The sequence below is a fragment of the Heterocephalus glaber genome, unplaced genomic scaffold (assembly GCF_053883595.1).
Source record: "Heterocephalus glaber isolate CG9 unplaced genomic scaffold, H.glaber_assembly_v1.0 deba00001447, whole genome shotgun sequence".
Lineage (NCBI taxonomy): Eukaryota > Metazoa > Chordata > Mammalia > Rodentia > Bathyergidae > Heterocephalus > Heterocephalus glaber.
Window position 1 is genome coordinate 343,724 of NW_028258299.1, and position 21,382 is coordinate 365,105.

Sequence of the window (21,382 nt, forward strand, 5' to 3'; positions counted from 1 at the left end):
TGGGGAATGAACCGAGGTCCTTTACACTAGCTACATCCTCCACTCTTCTCCATTACCTTACTTTGTGACAGAGTCTTGCTAAGTCACTAAGTTGCCCGGCTGGGGCTTCAGCTCACACTTCTCCTGCCTCAGCCTCCAAGAAAGCTGGTAACACAGGCATGTACCACCATGCTGGGCTTCAACATACAGTTATTTAACGACTTCAAAGGCCGCTGGTGACACCCTCGCGCAGCCCCAGCCCACATCCTGTGTGAGGGATGGTGGGGTCTGGGGAGGCAGGCAAGGGCCAGGCCAGAAGAGAGGAGTACCTTCCGGCCTCCCCAGTACTGGACAGGTGGTCCTGCCCCCCCCCAGCAGCCCAGGTGCAGGGGACAGGACATGACCCCTTCTCTCGGGGCTTTGGCATTTCCTGGAGGGGTTTCCCAGGAGGAGGCTGACCCAGCCCTGCGTGGTGCTGCCCTGCGTGCTGTGACTCAGGCTCTGTGGGGCACAGGTCATGGAGGGCAGGCCTCTGACCCAGCTCTGCTCCCTCCCAGGTCCCCCCTCAGCCCCTCATTGCTGGGACATGACTGCTCCAGTGCCCACAGCCCAGCAAGCCCCTGGGCCTTCCTCCTCTGAGGCTGAGCCACAGCACGACCAGCCACACAGGCCCAGTCCCTTCAAAGGAACGTGGCTCAGCTGTGGGGGCCAGGACCCCAGGCCTGTGCTGAGTCTGGGGTCCAGCTCCAGCCACCCTGGCTCACCCCACCACTGAACCTCAGGCATGAAGTCACCTCTGCCCCAGGATGACTCGAGGAAGCGGGCTGAGGGGCTGAGTAACTTGGGCCCAGTCACAGTGCAGTGGGTGACAGAGCTGTAATTCACGCCCGGTGGGGCAAGTCCAGTTCTTCCCCCAAGTAACTTCCCTTTCCAGGATGTCACCAGCAGCCACTGCCTCCTTCCAGAACCATGGGGCTGATGACGTCACCGCTCCTCGGAGCTGAGGCGGGGGTGGGAGGGTGGGTGGTCCCTCCTTCATCCCAGCTGGGTCCACAGCTTTGAGCCACAGTGGGTGGCGGAAGCACAGATCCTACCCCGGAGAGGGCACAGAGGGCTGGAGCCCACCCACACCTGAGCCAGGTTGGGAACAGGGAGGCCCCTGGATCATTCTTGGGGTCCCTGGTAGAGATGGGGGGGCTCCTGGGGGCAGGAAGTGGCACTGAGTGTGGGACTCGGACTGATGTGTATGTGGCCCTGCTGTGTGGCAGGGTCTTAGCACGAGGTGTGCTTTTAGGGTACAGTATTGGCCCAGCATGAGATGTGTCTTCTCAGTGTGCGGTGCCATCGGAGGCCGGAGCCCTCAGTGTGGGGAGCCCCACCCCTCAGGGCACCAAGTGCCACCTGCACTCCCAGGCCCCAGGTTGTGCTCATGACCAGCGCTCATCCCCTGCCTGCCTACCTGCTCCCGAGGAACACCTGTCTTCTGGGAGTGGAGGCCCCTACCCGGCGTCCCTCGGCCACACACACCTGTGGTCAGGCTGGGGGTGTGAGGTGGACAGGTGGTGGCAGACAGCCATCCCTCTGGGCCCTCTGAAACAGCCCTCACCAGGACAGCACAGGCCAGGACATGCCAGGCTGGCTGGGAGTCTGAGCTAGGACACCCAAGGGTGCCCTGGCCCAATGCAGACCTCCTTCCCCCTGAGGGGCCAGGGAGCTCCACCTGGTCAAGGGACACTACACCAGAAGTCACCTCCTGGGCCCAGAGCGGGTGTGGCTGCCCTGCAGCTGGGCCCTCCCCTGGCACCTGCCCCACACCCACTGGCCAGTTATAAAGGAGGTTGTCTGGCCACATCTAGTTGTGTACCTGCTGGAGCTGCCGCCAGGCTGACTGAGCACAACACTGGGATGCGGATGGAGCTACTTGCAGGGGAAGGCCCCAGCCTTGAGGTACCAAGGTTGCCTGGTGAAGGCTCTCTCCCCACACTCAGTTCCCAGGGGTCGGGTGGGGCCCCCTGTGGCATTGGGGGCAGGTGGTCTCGTGTCTGTCTGCCCTGACATGCAGGGCTGCACCCCTTCTGGTGGTGCCTAGTGGGCAGAGCCCCCAAGAACATTACAGAGATTGTGAGGGCAGCCCCTGGGTGGGGCACATGACAGTGTGTGTCCAGGTGCCAACCACACGTGTTGATCACACCACGTGTGCGCAGAGCCGGGCGGGGAGGAGAGGTGAGTGTGGTCCTGTCTATGGGATGAGGGCAGGAGGCCTGCTCAGCCCTCACAGGGTGGGCTCCGGACCCCCTGTCGCATGGCCCCTGAGCGAAGGTCTGTGTGTGTTGGGCAGAAACCCAGCATTTGTGAGTGCACACGTGTGAGCATGTGTGCAGACTAGGGCATGTGCTGTGTGCACCCATGGGAGTGGCCTGTCACAGCTGAGCCCCTGGGGCCTGTAAGGGCAGCTCTGGTGCCCAGGCCTGCCCACGACTCAAGCTCTGTCTCAGGGCTCTGGGCCCTGGCCAATTGCTGAGCGGCCCTGGGGGCTCCTGCTGCTCCTCCGAGACCCTCTCTGGGCTTCTCCCTTCTCTGGGGCCTCTGCCTTCACCTCCCTGTAAGGTGTAGCTGACAGTCCTGCTTTACCCGAGGGGCTCAGCATGCCATGGGACGCGGATGAGGAGCGCCTGCACTGTGCCTGGCAGCAGCACTTGCAGGGATGAGCTTTTGGCCAGGCTGCTGCAGGGAATGTGGGGGCCACAAACCTGAGGGAAGGGGTCTTGGGTCAGCCCCCAGCTGTACATCCAGGACCCCCTGAAGCTGGCTGGCTTGCTCTGCCGTGTGTCCCCAGAGCACACTGATCGGCCTGTTCAAGCACACTTGGTGGGCAAAGCCTGGCTGGGTGGCAGCAGATGCCTACCCAGGGCTGGGCAGTGGGATGGGACTGGAGCCCTGCAGGCTGTACCTGGGCACCTGAAGACTTCCTGATTCAGCCCAGGATAGGGACAGTGCAGAACATCTTCATGGATCTTGTTCGCTGACTCAAAGCCTGTCAGGCCCTAGGGTACCCAGGGACCCAGTTATCCATGCTGGGAAGGCTGGGTCCTGGGCATGTCCCAGGACACTGGAGCCCAGGGCAAGACTGGGGGAAAGGCAGTCAAGCCAGGGCCAGCAGTGGCTTGATCTGCCTAGGGCCCGACCTGCTGGCTCCTGGGCCCACCTGTCCTGAGGTCTGAGGTCTTTCCTGGACATTCATCTACCAAGACAATGTCCCACTCTGGGCTCTCCGTGCTGAACAATATTTCAGCCTGACCTTAGCCCATACTTGACCAGACCAGCCTGATTGTGCCAGTCCTAATCAAACCAGCCACCCTGGCTGCTGGGGACTGGCAGAGGCCACTGAAACCAGGAGACAGTCTTCCCAGGGCCCTAGTCCACAGGGCCAGGCTCAGGGCTCAGAAACACAACACGGCCAGCCCTTCCTGTGTGGCTCACCTGGGCCTGCCTCTCCCCACAGGCCTCTGCCCCACTCTGGGGTGGCAGCACAGACTCACTTGGCTTCAACCCTCCTGCAAGCACCAGTCCTCTGCAGTCTGCTGCCTGCTGCCCAAGCTCAGCTCTGGGCCATGATAAGACATGACCCCAGTGGGGCATCCTAGGGGGAAGGGTACAGGGTCGGCCACAAGTGGGGAACAGTCTATGATGGGGCCTCACCTGAGTGTCCCGAGTGTGTGCAGAGACAGAGGATGGAGGGATGCCAGGCCCCAGTGGGGAGCCCTCACTGGGGGGGTGCCTGCTGGGGTGGGCGGGAGGAACCTGGGTGGCAGGCAAAGCCCTGTTAAGGTTTCCTTCTTGGACACAGGCTGGAACTGTGGCCCAAGCAGCCAGCACAGGGTCTGAGGCCATGGAGACCGCCCCAGCCCGGCCACCCACCCTGTCCCCGGAGCAGAGTCCCAGGGAGAGGCTGGTGGAGCTTCACACCTCCTTCAGGGAGCTGCTCACTTTCTTCTGCACCAACACCACTATTCACGGCACCATCCGCCTGGTCTGCTCCAGCCCAAACCGGCTCAAGAAGGTGTCCTGGGGGCTGCTGCTCCTGGGCACCCTGGGGGTGCTTTACTGGCAGCTCGGGCTGCTGCTGGAACAGTACTGGCGCTACCCAGTCCTCATGGCAGTGTCTGTTCACTCGGAGAGCAAGATCTTCCCATCCGTCACTGTGTGTGATATGAACCCACAACGGTGAGCGCCTGAGGTATCCCTTGAGGGTTGGGCTCCCCAACTCCTGGTCTCTGCAGCCTGGGACATCTCCTCGGCCATGATCTTGGGCAAAGCCCCCAGTCATTGACGAACCCATCTCCCCCACCCCTGTCGCTAGCCGGGAACTTTCAGGGCCACCCTGAAGGACACAGGTGATGGGAGACCAGGTTGAGGACCTGGAAGCAGGCTTTCCAGAAGGGAAGGAGCCGTGGGGGGGGGCTGTGAAGGCCTGGAGGACCCCGAGCCCTGGGGGCCAGGCTAAGCTGGAGGGTTTCGGCTCTGCAGCCAGAGAGGCCATGTGCCACTCCCAGTCAGAGCCTCCTCCTGTGTCTCAGGGAAGGGGAGGGACACTGCAGCCGAGCAGTGCTGAGCCGTGGGGGATCCTGGGAGACTCTCCATGGATGCCCAAGGTGACTGACACTGTGCTCGATGTCTGGCCTGCCCTCAGGCCCAGGGCCCTCCGCCACCGTCTGGAGGCACTCGATGCCTTTGCTCAGGAGAGTATCTACTCACTCTACAAGTTCAACTTCAGCGAGGGCAGGGACAGCCCTTTCTCCAATGTCCCTGGCCCTGAGCCACTATTCCAGCTGGACTGTGGGATCCGTCTGCAGCAGCTAAGGGACCTGGGCAGCCAGCACAAAGTGGGCTTCAGACTGGTGAGGAGGGGTTCCTGGGCATGCTGCCCTGGGGAGAGCTGCTGGGATGGGGGGCCGGCCCCACTGACTCCACACCCTCTCAGTGCAACAGCACCGGTGGCGACTGCTTCTACCGCACCTACTCATCAGGCGTGAAGGCTGCCCAAGAGTGGTACCACTTCCACTACATGGACATCCTGGGCCTGGTACCCACCGCTGGGGGGGACAGCCACCAAAGCCGCTTTGTCTTGTCTTGTCACTATGACAGCGAGGACTGCCAGGCTCAGTGAGTGGGGCAGGGTTGGTGGCCACTCCCTGTAGCTCCACCCGCACAGCATGGTCCTACCTGGATCCAGCTGGCCAGGCGCCAGGAGTTGACTGCCCACGGCTGGCCACAAACAGCGGCCTACAGAGATAAGGCAGGCTGGCTCCTCAGACACGTGACGGGGTGACAGGTGACAGGCACCTATCGTCTGAGGGTGGCCCTGGGTTCCAGGCACTTCCGGACCTGGCATCACCCCACCTACGGCAGCTGCTACACCTTCGAGGGTGTCTTTGCCGCCCAGCGCCCGGGCGTCACCCACAGTGAGTGCAAGCCCCCAGGGACACAGAGATGCGGCTAGGGACAGGTGGGGTAGGTGGCCTCACACCCCCCGTGGCTCCGCAGAGATCAGCCTGGTCCTCAGGACACAGACGCAAGTGGTGCTCCCCCTGCTGTCCACCGAGCCTGACATCAAGGTCATGATTCACGGGCACAACCACACGCCCTTCCTGGAGCCCCGAGGCTTCAGCATCCGGCCTGGGCTGGAGACCACCATCGGCATCCGAGAGGTGGGGGCGGGGCGGGGCCAGGCCGGGCGGCCGGGGCGGGGTGGGCTGGGGAGGGAACCGCACGCTGAATCCCCGCCCCCCAGGACGAAGTGCGCCGGCTGGGGAGCCCTTACGGCCGCTGCACGGATGGCCCAGAGGGCGTGGACGTGCGGCTACTCTACAACTCCTCCTACACCCGGCAGGTGAGTCTGGGGCGGACAGGGCGCCCGTGCGCGAGGCGGGCCTGCGCAGGCAGCCCCCTGCTCGCGTCCTGCTGTCCCCTAGGCCTGCCTAGTGTCCTGCTTTCAGCAGCTGATGGTGGAGAACTGCTCCTGCGGCTACTTCCTGCACCCCCTGCCGGCAGGAGCTCAGTACTGCAGCTGCGCGCGGCACCCTGCCTGGGGTGAGCCCCGCCCTCCTGGGGTTGAGTAAGGGAGGGTCGGTCTCTCCCTCTGCTCCCTGGTGACATCGCCGCAACCTGCCCAGGTCACTGCTTCTATCGTCTGCTCCAGGCCCTGGAAGCTCACCGGCTGTCCTGCGACTCCCGCTGCCCCAGGCCCTGCAGGTGAGCGGGGCAAGGGCTCCGGCCCCGAGGTCACTGCCCAGCTGTGCTGCAGGCTATGACCGCTGGCCTGTCCCTTGCAGGGAGACTTCCTACAAGCTCTCCGCCACGACCTCCCGGTGGCCTTCCGCCAAGTCAGCTGTGAGTGTCGAGGGGCGTGGGGTGGGGTGGCGGCTGCTGGGGAGGGAGCCACAGTCACTCAGGCTTCCTTTCTGCACAGGACTGGATCTTTGCTGTGCTGGAGGAGCAGACCCAGAGCCCAAGCCTAAGCCCAGGGCGCAGGTGGGCGCCCCCCTCTCCAGGGCGGTCCCGGACCCCCCGGAGCCACATGGCCAAGGTGAACATCTTCTACCAGGAGCTCAACTACCGAATGGTGGATGAGGCACCCGTGTACTCAGTGAGGACCAGGACCCAGGGCCTGGGGTGGGGGTTGCTCAGACATCCACAGGTGAGAGGACCACAGCTAACTGCCCACTATCCACCCACCCCAGGTGCCACAGCTGCTGTCCGCCATGGGGAGCCTCTGGAGCCTGTGGTTCGGCTCCTCTGTCCTCTCCATCGTAGAGCTGCTGGAACTACTGCTGGATGCCACAGCTCTCACCCTGCTGCTGGGCTTCCGCCAGCTGTGGGGGACACAAGTGTCCCAGCCTGGAGCCAGCTCTGCTTCAGGGTCAGCCTGCACCTCGCCTGGGGCCAGGGACTCTAGGCCTCGAGTCCCTGTGGGGGCTCTGGAGAGGGTATTGGTGGAAGAGTTAGGCTGAGCTCCCGCCCCCTGACTCCATACCCCAACAGCCTTGCCAGGACATCTAGTCCCTGGTCCTGGCCCTGGGGGCTGTGGCCCAGGGACGGCCCTGGCTGCCAAGGGTGGGCCAGACCAGCTGCCACAGGGTCTTCCCTGGCCACCCAACAGCTGAGAAAGTAGCATGCCTGGCCAGCAGTCAGGCTGACACCAGGAGTGCCCAACATGCCAGGGCCTCTCTTCGCCCACCCTGCCTGGGGTTGACCCCTCCAGTTTCCAGGAGGCTCAGGGCAGGGAGGAGGGGCGTCCCCACCTCTCTGTACACCTGTATTCTGGATGTGAACCTGGAGCCTTTGCAAGCGAGTGTGGACAGAGGCGCCTCCACCTGCTGGTGTATGATTGGTGTCTCGTCTATGTGTGTTCTCAAGGAAGTTGGCTCTGTATGTACACCTGTGTGTAGGTAGGAGTGTCAGGTAGAGCCTGCCTCAGTCTCAGGGAAGCCTCTGGGCAGGCAGGAGGGAATGAGTGGCGATCCCAACTCATCCAGTGACTCCGGACTGCTCTGTAATAAAACTGCTAATTACACCTAGTGGCGAGCATGTATGTGGGTCTCCCCAATCACTCACATTGGGCTGAGCTTCACTCGGGCAAACTTCAGGGACAGGGGCACATTAGGAGTAGGCCTGGGACACTGGCCCCAGGCCATCCTTGCTGGTGGATGTTCCGGCCATCCTCACTCCCATTAGAGGACACAGCCTCACCCGGAGAAAGGTAGAGGGGCCAGGAAACTGGAGCTGGTAGTGCCAGGAGTCAGATTTTGTCAGGGAAGCCCCAGGTCTTCCCTTGGGCCCTTAGCAGCTTGTCTGAGTTGTCCTTTTGAGGAAGGGACACTGGTGGTACCCTGGTAGCCCTCTCAGGGCTGCCCCTCGGGAAAGGGAGAGGATGAAGACCCCCCAGCTGAGACAGGGCAGAGTGAGTCGGGTGAGTCAATGAGCAGGCAGTGGGCGCAAGCGCAGAGGTTTATTAACCAGGAGTGATCAGAGCAGGGGTATGGGGTCCTGCCAGCCGGAGGATGGCAGGGGAGGCAGTGGGCAGAGCTCAAGCAAGGAGGAAGAAGCTAATTCTGCTCTTTAGGGTCACAGCCAGCAGGCAGGGGAGTCAGGGGCCCAGTCCAGTGCCCACCTTACCACCCACGGAGCCTCCCCGGGCAGCATTTGCATAGTGACCAGCCAACTGGCCTGGGCCTGACCAAGAGCCCATAGGTTTGGAGACCCAGCCTCCATCCTGGCTCCTTCAGAAAAAGGGAATTTGAAGGCATTGGCGGACCCACAAGTGAGGGACAGACCTCTGGAGGGGGCCCAGCCCCTGAGGCAAGGCCAGCCAGGAGGCAGGGGAAGAGGTATGCAGCCTCCCCGCAGTGGCAGGCAGAGCCAGGGTCAGGATGGTCCTCGCAAGTCCACAGAAAAGAGACGCAGACAAGAACGAGGTCATTGTAGAAAATCCACTCAGTGGGTAACAAAGAACATTGGGCATGGGGTGGGAAGGGCCAGTTGCTTTATGCACAGGCTCTGGGCCTAGTGCCAGAGATTTGCCTCTGGAAGAGGCAGGGACAGGTCTGGCACTGGGGGCTGGCACGGCTGGCCACATGGCCATGGGACGCCCGCATCCAGCCAGGGCAGGGACCCCAGACCAGAACCCATCCACCCAGCACCCGCGAAGCCCAGCCTGGATGCTGGGTCACTAAGTGAGGTACTTGGGTTGGTTCCCTGGATGGGCCACACTCCTGCCTGGGAAGGCACTGGGGTCAGCCACCAGCCCCAGGCCCAGGAGGGGCTCTGGGGGAATAGGAGGACCCAGCTAGCGGGTCAGTGCTCTGGGGCAGTGAAGGTGGAATACCAGGTGACACAGGCCCTGAGGGCAGAGGGGCACGAGGTGACTTGGGATCCAAGAGTGGTTTGTGAGCAACCCGGGCTCCCAGAGAAGGGGCCACCTGAGGCCAGAGGGTCCTCAGGTGGGGTGAGGGACACCAGATGATGCAGCACTCCCCAAAACGTGGGGCTTCGAAAGACTCGGTGCTGGAGTGCCCCTCCCATCCCGAGGTCCAGGCACTGGAGGGAGGGACGAGCAGGCAGGTGGGCTCCGAGAGCGCCCGGGCCCCGGGGCTGTCGGGAGGGGCCCACGGTCCACACGCATAGGGCCGGGGCTGAGCTGGGGCCAGGGTCTTCAGGGGCATGCAGGGTGTCCAGGCCGGGCGGGCAGTGGTCCCACAGCTGCCCGGCCGGCCCGGCCCTAGCTCTCCTCCAGGTGGAGGCCAATGAATTCCTGGATGCACCTGCGGTACTGGAGCTCAGTGGGGCTGATGCCCGCCAGTGGACCCGGCTGGCCCGAGGGCGCCTCGGCCTCACGCATCTCCTCAGCCATGCGGGCCAAACGGAGCCTGGGGGAGGGCGCAGGGTGAGGCCCCGCCCGCCCGCAGAGGCTCCGTCCTTGCTGCACCGTCCCCGCCCCCAAGGCCGAGCTCACAGTGTGACAATGTCGGCATTGGCCGCCTGCACAGCTATGCTCAGCGGGTCCTGCTGCTGCTCGTCCAGGGCGTGCTGATCAGCTCCTCGCTTCAGGAACAGGCAGACCTGGCTAGGGGCAGACGGCCGTGTCGCGGCGGGCCGGGGCCGGGGCCGGGACAGGGGGACTGACCGGGCAGCGCGGACTCACCCGGTGCGGCCAAGGAGCGTGGCATGGTGCAGTGGCGCGCGGCCCCTGCTGTCTCTTTGGTTCACATCAGCTCCGTTTTGCAGAAGAAATTCACAGATGATCAAGGAGCCCTGAGGAGCGCGTGTGGGGGTCAGACTGAGCCGGGAAGCGGCCCCCGCCCGCGGGCGCGCACGCTGTCCGGCTCACCCCCAGCACCGCCTGCACCAGCGGAGTCTTGCCCTCGTCTTCCGCGTCCGCCCAGTTGACCTCAGCCCCGTGGGCCAGCGCCGCGGCCAGTGCGGGGAGGTCGCGGGTGCGCGCCGCGCGGTGCGCCAGCAGCCCGGGGTGCAGCTCACGCACGTCCGCCAGGCTCCAGGCCTCCGCCTCCCCATCCGCCTCACCGCTGGACTCCTCGGACTCCGCACCCTCTGCGGGGAGGGGGCGGCTAGACTGCGCCAGCGAAGGGCGGCCGGGTCCGGGGCTGGGGCTGTGGCGGGGAAGAGGGCGCCACCCACCCTCCTCGGTGACGCTGTCCACCACCGAGCCCGCGCCGAAGGCCAGGACATCGGAGCTGCCGTCAGAGCTGCCCCCCAGGCCACTGTCGCTGCTCAGACCTGCAGGACCGCACGGGGAGGGGTTCAACTCCCAGGGAAAGTTGGGGGAAGGCTGGAGCCCCAACCGCCCTCCAGGGGACACTCCCAAGGGGAGGTCCAGCCCTCTCTGGGAGGTCAGGGGAGTCCTGGCAGGAGAGGAAACCAGAAACAGTGCAGGGAGCTCTGCCGAGCAGGCGGGCGGCTCAGGTCTTCCTCCAGACCGCAAGGTTCAGGCCCCAAAGGAGGAACCAGAGGATTAGGGCGAGTGAAGCAGCGCCCTCTGCTGCCTGGCACCCAGCCTCACTCCAGGAGCACACAGCAGCGCCCCGCCGTAAGGCTCCGGGGAGCACAAGGCCTGCGCGTTCACACACGTCCACGCATCTTCACAGTCTCCAGCCCAAGATATCCCCAGTCCTCTAGATGCCCTTCCAGGCTTAGCTGGCTGACGCCCCAATTCTCCTGCCCGGCCCCATCCCTCCTCCAGGGGATACACGTCCTTGCAGTCCCTGAGCAGACCCAGTCCACACTGGTCCACTCGCCTGGCCCCTCTTCTGCAACCCTGCCGGGGTGACAGCCAAGGGGCAGGCAGCAGGGCGGCCGGCACTTACTGCGTGGACCAGCCCCCGCAGCCCCTGCATCGAAGTAGGAGAACAGAGAGTCCAGCTCGTCTGGGCAGAAGAGGGAGTCCCGGCGGAACCTGCGCTCCAGAGTCCCTGCTGCAGGAGGCAGCTGCTTTCACATGGGGAAACCGATGCCCCGGCGGGGCAGGTCCCTGTCATGCTGGCAGAGGAGCAGAACTCCAAGGTGCTCCCGGAGGCCCTTCCTGCCCACCCGGACCGAGACTTGCAGCTTGCCCCACCCCCCACGCAGCCGCAGGGAGCCCATCCTCAGTGCTGCCCTACCTGAGGTGCAGGCTCCTACCTGAAGACAGAGCAGCCAAGGAGGGAAGGACCGGCTCGAGTCGGGCCTTTCGGCGGGTGGGGGGGGGTCGGGGGGAGCTGTGGGGGCGCTGGCACTTCTGTCCTCGCCAGTGCCTCGGGGCTTCCAGGGTGGGTACTGTGGGCAGTTTCCCAAGGAACTTCTTCTCCACGTACTTGTCTTTGATCCAGGCTTCCTTGTCCTGTCTGGACCAGGACAGATGTGAGCTGCATTCACAGGTGGGGGCTCCCTGGCCCATGCTAGGCTGTACCCCACCTCACCTGGGGCTGCTGGCTGTGGGCTTCCTGCTACTAGGACCCTCACACTGGAACTCATAGATCTGGTTTATGGTGCTGTTTCCAAGCTCACACATCAGCTGGTGGGAATGGGGTATAGACATCAGTCAGTCCAAGCTCCGAGACCCCAGCTCCCCTCTCCCCACAGACCCAGTGGCCTGTGAGAGCCCCCTGTGCACCTTCAGCAGCTCTGGCTCCCAGGAGTCCAATGTCAGAGATCGCACCTTGGAGCAGTGGACACCCAGGCTCCTGGATGGATGGCAAAGGGCAAGGATGACTCAGAGCTCAGCCTCCCCCTGGCTCAGCCCCGCCTCAGGCTCGGCCCCACCCTCTGAAGTCAGGGGCACCTGTGGATGCCTGAGCACTCGATGCAAAGCAGGACACCCAAGTTGATGCTGGCCCAGCGGGGGTCTGGCTGGCCACAGTCACCACACTGGCTGTTGCCAGCCACACTCTGCACCCGCTGGAGCACACTCTCGCCCTTGACGCCGCGCTCCCGAGAGTCTGTGGTGGAGTCGATGCTGCTTGTGGAAGGGGATGCTGTGCGGTCCAGCCTCTGGGGGATAGTGCGAGGAGGCACTGAGCACTCCAGGAGCTCCAGCCTGACTCCCCTCCTTCTCCCTAGCCAGGAAGCCCAGCATAGACCAGGGCCCCTCAAGCACAACCCTGCTCATGCATGTGTATACACACAAGCACACACAGGCTGCAAGCATGCATGCAGCCTGCAGGAGCAATGTCACAGGTGTGCACATGCATGTGCAGGGGACGGAGGGCCGTACCTCGCTGTAGCAGCTGTCAGGGCTCTCGCGGTAGGCAGAGGCAATGCTGGCCTGCACGGCTTGGACCCAGGCCTGGCGTAGCTTCTCTGAGTCAGCCTGCAGCATGCAGCTCCTGGAGGGACAGAGTGGTCAGGCTAGGTGGGCAGGGCCTCCCCACTCCACCCTGGGCTGGGCCTCCTCACTTGGTGGGTGACACGACCTCGAAGCAGAACCTCCGCTCAGTGTCCTCACATGGCTTCACAGAGCATAGGCGGAGGTCGTCAACCACCACAGTCAGCGAGTCCTGTGGGTGGCAGCACTGTGGCCTACATTCTCACCAGCACCCTGCCCTGGCTGTCCACCTTAGGGGCTTCTCAGGGGCTCCTTCATTTTAGGGGCTAAGAAATCTGTTCCCAACTCTCTGTTCTCTTGGTCTTTGGTGCTCCTCAGAGTCCTCAGCCTGTGCCAACCCCACTGGCCAGCCCACCCCACAGTGCAGGCTCGTCAGAGTCCAGCCCCTGGTAAGCCCACTGCAGTGCACCTTGAGCTTCTTCTGGTAGACCAGCTGGCTGTTCTGGATGGAGAACCAGCGCCTGGTGAGGGGGACAGGGGTCAGGACCAGGCAGAGCTGGCCCCTGTCCACTCTGCCCTCAGCCCCTGCTTCAGGAAGGCCCTCACCGGTTCCATGTCTTGAAAGCATTGCTGGCCCTCTTGAACAGATAGCCCTCCATCACCACGCCACTGGGCGCATCCACATCGAATTCTACTTTGGATTCATCATAGGAAAAGTCCTAGGGGTAGGGGACAGCTAGCTCTCAGGGAACACAGCCTTTGAAGGATCCTGGCACCCCAGGTCCACAGAGGTGAGGCCCAGACTCAGGCTGGAGACCCCTTCCCCCAGGTCCCAAGAGCAGACTCCTAGTATTCACAGCTGGGCTGAGGACTTGGACCCCACCTCCAGGCCTGCAGGGATAGCAGGCTGCAACCAGGAAGGAAGCTGCTGCCCCCCCCTGTGTGCCGTGCATGTCGCCAGCTGGGCTGGCTCCAACTGCCCAACAGAGGCCCATTCACAGCCTAGGGTGTCCTGAGTGCCTGCCATCCAGCAGGCCAGGCCAGCGGAGGACAGACCTGGACACCTGCTCACAGCTAATCGGGGGCAGGAAACCACGGCTGGCGCCACTCCAATGGCCAGGACAAGATCTGGGCTCAGCCTGCATCCTGCTGGTGCCAGCAACCAGCCCAAAGGTGCCACCAGTGGTATCCTTGGTGCTGAAGCACCTCGTAGGGAGGGGCTCTCACCTGCAGTAGCGTCTAGGGAGGATGGGAGAGAAACCAGTGAGTGACTGTCACCCCCCCAGACTCCTGCCAGCAAGGCCCCAACCTTCCCTGGCTCACTCTTTTTTTTGTACCGGGGATCGAACTCGGGTCCTTGCGCTTGCGAGGCAGGCGGCGGAGCCACTGAGCTGAATTATCCCAAAATAGCCACCCTTACTGCAGTCACACAGAGGTCACCGCAGTGGCAAGAGGAGGTCTCAGGGTACACCAGGCCCACCCTGTGGAGGTTCCCTCCCTCTGCCTGAAACTCTGGGAGGTAGAGGGCCTGGTGGGCAGTTGAGGCAGCTCTGGGAAGAGGGGTGCAGTGTGTGGGGGTGATCTGGGTTCACGGAGCAGGGGCATGGAAGGGGCGAGGGTAGGGCTCATGGGACCCCTGCAGTTGGGCCTCACCCGCTGCTGGATGGCAGCGTGCTTGCGCTCCATTTCCCGCTTCTCCACGGCAGAATCGATCACCAGCTGGTCCAGCTGTGGGGGAAGGAATCAGAGTGGCAGTGGCCCCTACCTAGATACCCAGTCCGGCCCCCAGGGCTCACCTCGGCTGCCAGCTTCTTCATGTAGGGGTCCAGCTGGTGCAGGAGGCTGTATCCCTGCTGGAAGAAGCTGTACTGGGCATGCATGAAGGACAGCATCTGCAGGGGAGGTGGGGGCCGGCCAGTGACTCACAGTCGGGGCCCCCAGCACCCACAGAGCTCACCACACTCTTGGGCACCCCCACTAGCAGGACTCACAGAATCCAAGATCTCGAACTTCTTCTTGGCCTGGAGGACATTGATCTGAGGAGGAGGAACCCAGAGGTAAGGGTCAGGTCCAGGTGGCCATGACTGCCCTGGCCACAGTGGACCCGGACACTGCGGTTCTATGACCTTCCCAGGCATTTAGGCCCTGCTCAGGCCAAACTCATCCTCCCGTGGTCCCAGCATTCTTCCCCCTGTCCAGCATGGGGGTCTCCTGGACAGAGCCAGAACTCAGTCCCCAAGCCCCCACCCTACGGCCCGTCCCCACCCCCAGGCCTCTGTCAGGCCTCCTCCCTGTTCCCAGAGTTGTGCCCTTGTCCAAGCTGACCTGGAGCACATAGTCTAGCGCGAGGTGGCGGAAGCACTTCCGGGTGAGTGTGAGCGCACCAGTGGCCTCCTCTACCTCGTGGGGCCGGTGCCTTGGGGCCTGGGCATTCCTCACCAGGGACAGCTCCATGTCCTCCCGCACCTTATCAAACTGCTTCTTGGTCTCTTTGAACTTCCGAACATCCCTAGGGGCCAGCATGTGTCAGATCAGGGCTCAGAGGTCCGAGGAGAGGTACATGCTGGGCCCACCTGCCCTAAGTGGCCCCAGCGTCACCCTGACCCTCCTCTGCCTCTGGGCTGGGCTCCTTCCTGGCCTCCCTGCCCTGTGCCCCAAGCCATCCCCTCCCAGACTCCCAACTGCAGCGCCCCCAGTGGCTTCAGCCTCAGCCTTACCAGACCCAAGTACCCAATACCAACTCCACATTTCCTCCAGGGGAACCCCAGGCACCCCAGCCACACATGTGGGCTCCCTGGGAGAGGGAGCCTGGCCTGGGCTTTCCCCTCAACACTGGTGGTCACGGGGCCCTGGCCACTCACTCTTTGATGAAGTTGTGGAGCTGCTGTCGCACAGATCTCTGGGCCTGGTCAAACAGGATCTGGGGAGCCCCATGGAGGGGTTATTGAGGCTCTGTCACCACGGGGCCCAGAGGCAAGGCCACATCAATCCCACCCCCAGGTGAGAAGCAGGGGGCTCCCTCGCAGCTCTGCCTGTCCCGTACCCAGGTACCCAGAGCCAGCCCGCGAGCAACCCCCAGCCTGGGCCAGTGCCCAGAGCCAACAGCTGTGACCTCCTGCGCACCCCTCCTGGCTCTCAGCCAGGCTCCCGGGGCCCCCTGACAGCTCCACCCACCGAGTTGGGTGGGCCATGGGCCATCCCCAGCAGGAAGCACCTGGCTTAGGGACAGAGAGGGGTGGGTGTTGGGAGCGACAGGGGTTTCAGGTCCCCCAGCCCCTCCTGCAGTCAGACCCTCACAAGGAACAGGGCTGGGCCAAACCAGAGGCAAACAAACCCACAGACAGGCAGGCAGGCAGGCAGAATGAGGCATCCTGAGCTGATTTATTTCTGAGCTTCCCCTGCAGGGGTGGGGGCCCCTTGTTTAGTCTGGGGCTCTGGTTCCTAGGGCTCATTCCCTCCCCGCCCCGTGTGCCTCAGCCTGCTGTGTGCCTACCCATGTGGTGCCCGGAGGTCATGCAGGCCCTGCCTGAATGGCAGTGAGGTTGTCACCAAGAAACGGGCCAGTCTGGGATAGAGGACTCTGCTCATCTGGGCCTCCAAGGTCAACCCGTACTCAAGACCCTTCTGCCCTCAGCCCTGGGCTATGTGCTGTCTCCCCTGTGCCCAGGATCCAGTGTTGACCCTTCCTGGGACATGGCATGGCCCCTGGAGATGTCCCCCACACCCTGCTGACTCACAGATACAGGGTGGTCCCACCCTCACAGGCTGAAGGAGTGGATATGCTCCCCACCCCCCTTCCCCACCTGAGCTGGTGCCCAGGTGGACAGGCAGGGCCTTCGGGGCTCTTGGAGCTCACCGTGTGGAAGTTGACCATCTCCTGCAAGCTGTCTCCAAAGCGCTGCAGACATTCCTGGGGAGAGGCAGGAAAGGCTGAGCTGACCCAGGCCCTGGAGTGGGGGAGCCTCCTAGGAAGCTGGAGGAGACCCTCCCTGCCCACAGGACCTAGGACTGCACCTGATCAGAGCCAGATGGCACCTGCTGGCGGCCTGGGCCCTGGGGGGCGGCTGCCTCCCTGACCCTACCCCGCCTCAGGATCAAAGCTGGACTGGCTACTCACGGAGATGACAGTGTCACCCTGGCACTGCTGGGACAGGTCTCGGACGCCACTCACGAAGAGCCTGTTGGTGGTGACATAGGCCTTGCCAGCCTCGATCATACCACTGCACAGCCTGACGAGCTGTGGACAGGACAGGTGGGCAGGGGAAGGGCATGTCAGCTTCTCCAGGCAAGCAGCACTCACAGTTGTCACAGCTCCCAAGGTGAGAGCTCCCAGGAGCAGCCAGAATTTCATCAGGCCCCTTCAGCGCCTGCCTGGGACTAAGGGAGCAGCAACCATGGCTTTCGTGCCTACCCCTGCCTGCCTGGCACCCAGGGCCTGGGTGACAAGGGGCTCACTGTGTGGAAGGTGACCATCTCCTGCAGGTTGTCAACTTCCACATGATGGGGGAGCAGAAGGCAGGCAGGGCAGGGAGCCTCAGGGAGGAGCAGAAGGCCAGCCCTGTGACCAACACCCATCCTCCCTGGCTCTGACCCCACTCCCCTTCCTTCCCTGCCCTCCCCTTCAGCCCCCAACCCTGACACACGCTGGGCACAGCCCACACAGCAGCTGTCCTCATCCAGCAGCCAGCAGAGGCACAGGGAACATACCTCGGGTCATCCTGCTCAGAGAGACAAGACTCAGGGTCCAAATGGATATGTGTGTCCTGAGCACCTGGGATGCGTGCAGTTGCACACAGATGGGGACATGCAGCAGAACCAGGTCCTGTGCACAAAGCGTGCTCCGACCCAGGAGGGTGTGTGTGGATTCTTACTCCTGGAAGGCAGGTTCTGCCACTCAGCCATTCCCAAGCCTGCTATGGGTGTGGTGGCGGAGCAAGCTTGGGCCCTCCCTGAGCCCCAGGCTGCCCCTTACCTTGTCCAGTTTGGTCTCGATCTCCACCACATCTGTTTCTACCTCGTCAATGGTTGCTCTGCAACAAGAATGAGTAGCTTTGCAACAAGCTGTGCTAACTGGGGTCAGGTGGGGACTTCATCTCCACGTGCATCCCCCAGGGGTCTGCTGTGGGAAACTGAGGCAAAGAGAGGGAAACACCATACCCCTGGGGGCAGGACAGGGGCCAGCTCCAGTGATTCTGGAGACACCCAGCACCCACTGCCACCTCAGGCAGGAAGAGGCCATGTGGCTGTGACCCCCACCTGGCTCCAGATGCTGCATCTTGGGGACAGCAGGGGGCCAGAATCCCACAGTGGTGGTGCCCATGACAGGCAGGGGTTAAGTCCTGGTGGCCTCCCTCCTCTCTGGGGCTCAGAGTTGGCCCTGGACCTTTGGGGACAACTTGACTCCTGAAGCTCCTGCCCCTCTGTTCCTCTTGCAGTCCACCCTGGATGGGTGCCTGTGGCCCCCACATGTGGCTGCAGCAAGGGGGCCAGGAGACCCCAGACCAGCTAAGAAGGATCCTCCTCAGGACTCACTCCCACCACGAAGCCTGACAATGGGGCTGCCCCGGGGAGGGAAGGGTTAAGGAGTGACATCACCAGGAGAAGCCACGGAGAATCCCCAGAAGCCAGAGGCAGATGGATGGGGCACGTGACCCCCCCCTCCGGGAACAGGAAATGGGGAAATAGGGCCAGGATCCCAACAGCCCCCCCACCCCACACAATCAGCTCAGCTGGTGAGCTGGGCCCATCTGGCTGGCCTAGGATGAGGTATTCTGGGACAAGGGCTCAGCCACAGGCAAAGGGGTCCAGAGACCGGGATACACACACACACACACACACACACACACACACACACACACACACTAAATGACGGATAGGACACCCGAGTCAGCACCCCCCAACCCCCTACAGGAGCCCCTAAACAACCCCCCCCCACACACACAGACCATTCTAGAGTTTCCCAAACTAGCGGAGGGGCCTGCTGGTCACAAGGTGTGCATCTAGGTGTGTCCTTAATTAGCAGATAGGATCAAAGTGGCCAGGGTACCCACCTAAGCAGAACATCAGATTCCTCTCAGCAACCACCCTTCCCTTCCCTTCCCATGGGGTAAGGGGGTGCTGAATCCCAGGGCAGGGAGAGTACAGAGAAAAGGGAGCTCAGCAACTACTTGGAGGACCCCTTGCAGGACGCTCTCTCCCCCAGGCCTCCCGGAAGAAATGCCCTCTGGGAGGTGTGTCGAACCCCACAAGGATGCCCTGACCCCGGACCCAGGACCCAGACCTGACCACTGCTGTAGCTGAAGATCCCAGATAACACAGAAGGGACTGTCTGCCTAGGAGACAGTGCTACAGTCCCCCACCCCTGTCCCCCAGGCAGGCCAGGCCAGGCAGACTGGACGGCCCAGACAGCTGCACTGGAGCTGCCACCCGTCGGCCAGGCCGGGGGCGCCTGTGTCTCCAGGAGGGGTCCAGGGCAGGGCTGCACCAGGAACTAGCAAATGTACCCATGGAGACACAGTGAGTGCCCAGCAAAAGCTTGAGGAATCAGCACCATCCTGAGAACCCCTCACACTGCCCTCCTCCGCCTGGGACTTGAGGCCTCCCTTCAGGTCTCAACTTCCTCAGAGCGTGGAAGATGGGGAGCAGTCCCCCTTCACTAAAGCCATGACTCAGCGCCTGAGCCCCACCCAGGGGAGAGGCCTCGGAGGCCTGGTAGCTCTCCTTCCGGCTTCCTTGAACCCCTTGCCAGTGTTCCAGAGCTAGGGGGACACTCCTGAGGCTGTCCTGACTGTCCTCACCCGGCCAACAGCCCCCAAGCAGGAACCCCCCTTGCAGCTTGGGCACCTGGTTCCACATCACTTCCATATCCTCCTGCCATCAGTAACCAGGTCTGTGACCAGAAAGATCAAGTTGAAACCTCAGTGACACCTGGGCAGGGACTCCTCCAAGCCAGTTATGTCACACCCCACCCCAGAACCCACTGAGCCAGGCTTCTGTGACCCCAAGACCAAGGTCCAGGTGTCATCTTCAGCCCACTCCAGGTCCCCCGCCCTGACAAAAGTGCTACAAAGAGAGGAAATGGCCCCCAGGTCTAACATGATGTTTGTGGGAGGGAATGGTTGCAGCACCCTCATCGCAGACCCCTCCACGGTGAAGGAGGTGCTAGAGGCTTTTAGTGAGGGGCCAAAGTGAATCTAGTGGGCTTTGGCCTGGACCAAGCCCTAGCAGAGAAGCCCTGGCCACACCTCCCCCACAGCCATGGTGGGATCAAGAACTGCCTGATCACTCTGATCCCTTCCCTCAACCAGCTGTAACAGAAGAGGGAGAACACGGAGGGGGGGGGGATCACCTGGCCTGATGCCCTGGGCCTGGGGCCATTCTGAGCCCAAATCTTGATCCTCCCCCCAGGTCCTGAGGTATTTCTTGCTTACTCCTGTGTGGGGTGGTTTTGCAAAGGGGCTGGATCTAGGGAAGCTGGGGCAGGCCCCCAGAGAACCAGCCTACATGCAGACATCTGAGCAAGCACACACATGCAGAGGCAGGACACATGGTCACACACACACTAGCGCACACACACACACAGCAGTCCATTCACACACAGATGTGTGCTCCCAGGGATAAGGGCACACACACAGAGATGTGCACTGGGGCTGGAATGTGTACACACATGCACAAACTAACGTGTCTACTGGCCTGAGTCCATGCAATGAGGTGCACTCACACAAAGGAGCACACACCCAGCACGCATCCAGCTCACCCACACATGCATGTGCATGGTCTGGCATTCGAAGGGAGGGCAGGAGAGGCAGAGCTCACACACGTGCACCCATGCACACATATAAGTGGCCTTGAGAAGGTACACATTTGCCAACAGTACACAGGAGGGACCCTGTTAGTTTGCCAAACGTTGCCCAAGGAGTGAGGCCAATGCATACTTGTGTACATGTCAATGAATGCGTGGCTCATGCAGATGTGAATACCCAGGAACTCTGAAAGACACAGCAACGCTGGGCTGCACGGAACCTTTGCCTCCCACCCAAAATTCCCCGTGGCCTCCCTCACCACTCTGTGCACCCCTAACCCTCCAGGGCCCTGGGCCGCCTACCAAGGGAACATTCCGCGACTCCTAAACGTGGCTACAGCTGCCTCCATCGGTGCACTGCCCTGACACATGGACCAAGACAGAGACCAGAGACAGACCCGCCCTGGACCGAGACGGCCCTGGCCAGGACTGGACTGCACGACCCCGGGGGCTCGGTCGAGACAGGTGGCCACTGCACGACGGTGCAGACACAAAGCAGGGGTGGACAGTCCCAGAGGTGGCCGTGTCCACGACTGCCGGGCTGCCCACACGCACACCCTCGCGCGAAGTGACCGGCGCGGGGATGTCTTTGTTCCAGTTCCCCGGGGTCGGGATCGGGGAGGGGCTGCAGCTTGGTCCGAGGCCAGGCCCCCCACCCGGTCCCCGGCGGCCGCGTCGCGACGTCGAGCGCCCGCCCTCCGCGGCACAAAGGCGCCCAGCCCCGCCCGCGTCCACCGCGGCCCGCGCACCTGAAGCGCGGCGAGTCCTTGATGCACTCCTCGAACTCCACCGTCATGGCTGCAGCGGCACTCACTGGGCCGAGGACTGCGGCGCGCCGAGCAGCATCCCCCGCGGCCGCCCGCCCCGGATTGAGGCCGCCGAGCCGCGCCGCGCCCCGCCCCGCCTGTCACTGCCGGGGAGCGTCGCCAAAGTCCGCTGCTGCGCAGGCCGCCCGCCCGCCCGCTGTCACCGCCAGGGAGTGTCGCCAAACGCCCTTCCGGGGTCCACAGCCGGCGGGTCGGGGACCTGGGGGGGCTGCGACCCTTGGGCTTCTGGGGCTGTCGGCCGGGCCGCGGGAATGTCGAGGGCGCGGGCCCCGCCTGCCGCAGCCATCCCAAGAGTTGCGCAACTCGGGGCGTTTGCAAAAACCACAGACTGAAGGATTTGGCCAGGACGCGGCGGACGGCCACACCTCGGGAGGACGGCGCAGGCGGCGGGGCTTGGGGAGGTGAGGGAAGGAACGAGTACATTAAGGAAGGAGGGCACGCGTGAGGGTGGTGCGCTCC

At 63.1% G+C, this 21,382-nt stretch overlaps 2 protein-coding genes across 17 annotated transcripts; one reads left to right on the forward strand and one right to left on the reverse strand.

Moving 5' to 3' along the window:
- The first annotated feature begins 1,851 nt into the window (after window positions 1-1,851).
- Scnn1d (sodium channel epithelial 1 subunit delta) lies at window positions 1,852-7,950 on the forward strand. The gene is made up of 12 exons (XM_004863936.4): window positions 1,852-1,926; window positions 3,827-4,203; window positions 4,670-4,877; window positions 4,961-5,142; window positions 5,353-5,441; window positions 5,524-5,687; window positions 5,771-5,869; window positions 5,952-6,069; window positions 6,153-6,231; window positions 6,312-6,369; window positions 6,449-6,625; window positions 6,720-7,950. Exons 1-12 carry the CDS (start codon window positions 1,885-1,887, stop codon window positions 6,987-6,989), a joined length of 1,863 nt encoding a protein of 620 aa, XP_004863993.1. The 5' UTR covers window positions 1,852-1,884; the 3' UTR covers window positions 6,990-7,950.
- Window positions 7,951-7,972: 22 nt separating this feature from the next.
- Window positions 7,973-21,380, reverse strand: Acap3 (ArfGAP with coiled-coil, ankyrin repeat and PH domains 3). 16 transcript variants are annotated; one of them, XM_087214325.1, is made up of 25 exons: window positions 20,846-21,380; window positions 17,268-17,325; window positions 17,003-17,168; window positions 16,413-16,532; window positions 16,152-16,205; window positions 15,634-15,693; window positions 15,157-15,215; window positions 14,621-14,804; window positions 14,287-14,331; window positions 14,092-14,187; window positions 13,949-14,023; window positions 13,523-13,534; window positions 12,902-13,014; window positions 12,765-12,816; window positions 12,427-12,527; window positions 12,245-12,356; window positions 11,813-12,021; window positions 11,645-11,714; window positions 11,451-11,545; window positions 11,173-11,375; window positions 10,860-10,967; window positions 9,866-10,272; window positions 9,680-9,789; window positions 9,491-9,601; window positions 7,973-9,404 (listed from the first exon to the last, which is right to left on the reverse strand). In XM_087214325.1, the coding sequence occupies exons 4-25, from the start codon at window positions 16,509-16,511 to the stop codon at window positions 9,257-9,259; spliced, it is 2,523 nt and encodes an 840-aa protein (XP_087070451.1). In that variant the 5' UTR covers window positions 16,512-16,532; window positions 17,003-17,168; window positions 17,268-17,325; window positions 20,846-21,380; the 3' UTR covers window positions 7,973-9,256. The 16 variants fall into 16 exon arrangements, 15 of the variants coding, with proteins under 15 accessions (XP_087070451.1, XP_087070452.1, XP_004863933.1 ...); XM_087214326.1 differs by lacking the exon at window positions 20,846-21,380 and adding an exon at window positions 20,400-20,755; XM_004863876.4 differs by lacking the exons at window positions 15,634-15,693; window positions 17,003-17,168 and having other exon boundaries at window positions 9,866-10,086; window positions 10,174-10,272.
- Window positions 21,381-21,382: the final 2 nt, after the last annotated feature.

What these genes read in the sequence shown, in the direction of transcription:
- Scnn1d (XM_004863936.4), top strand. Translation starts at nt 1,885, where the DNA reads ATGCGGATGGAGCTACTTGCAGGGGAAGGCCCCAGCCTTGAG. An exon ending in ACAAAGTGGGCTTCAGACTG is followed by an intron (nt 4,878 to 4,960) that starts GTGAGGAGGGGT and finishes ACACCCTCTCAG; the next exon opens with TGCAACAGCACCGGTGGCGA. An exon ending in CCACCATCGGCATCCGAGAG is followed by an intron (nt 5,688 to 5,770) that starts GTGGGGGCGGGG and finishes CCCGCCCCCCAG; the next exon opens with GACGAAGTGCGCCGGCTGGG.
- Acap3 (XM_087214318.1), bottom strand. Translation starts at nt 16,646, where the DNA reads ATGAAATTCTGGCTGCTCCTGGGAGCTCTCACCTTGGGAGCTGTGACA. An exon ending in AGGGTGACACTGTCATCTCC is followed by an intron (nt 16,206 to 16,412) that starts GTGAGTAGCCAG and finishes GCCTCTCCCCAG; the next exon opens with GAATGTCTGCAGCGCTTTGG. An exon ending in AATGCCGACATTGTCACACT is followed by an intron (nt 9,405 to 9,490) that starts GTGAGCTCGGCC and finishes GCCCTCCCCCAG; the next exon opens with GCTCCGTTTGGCCCGCATGG.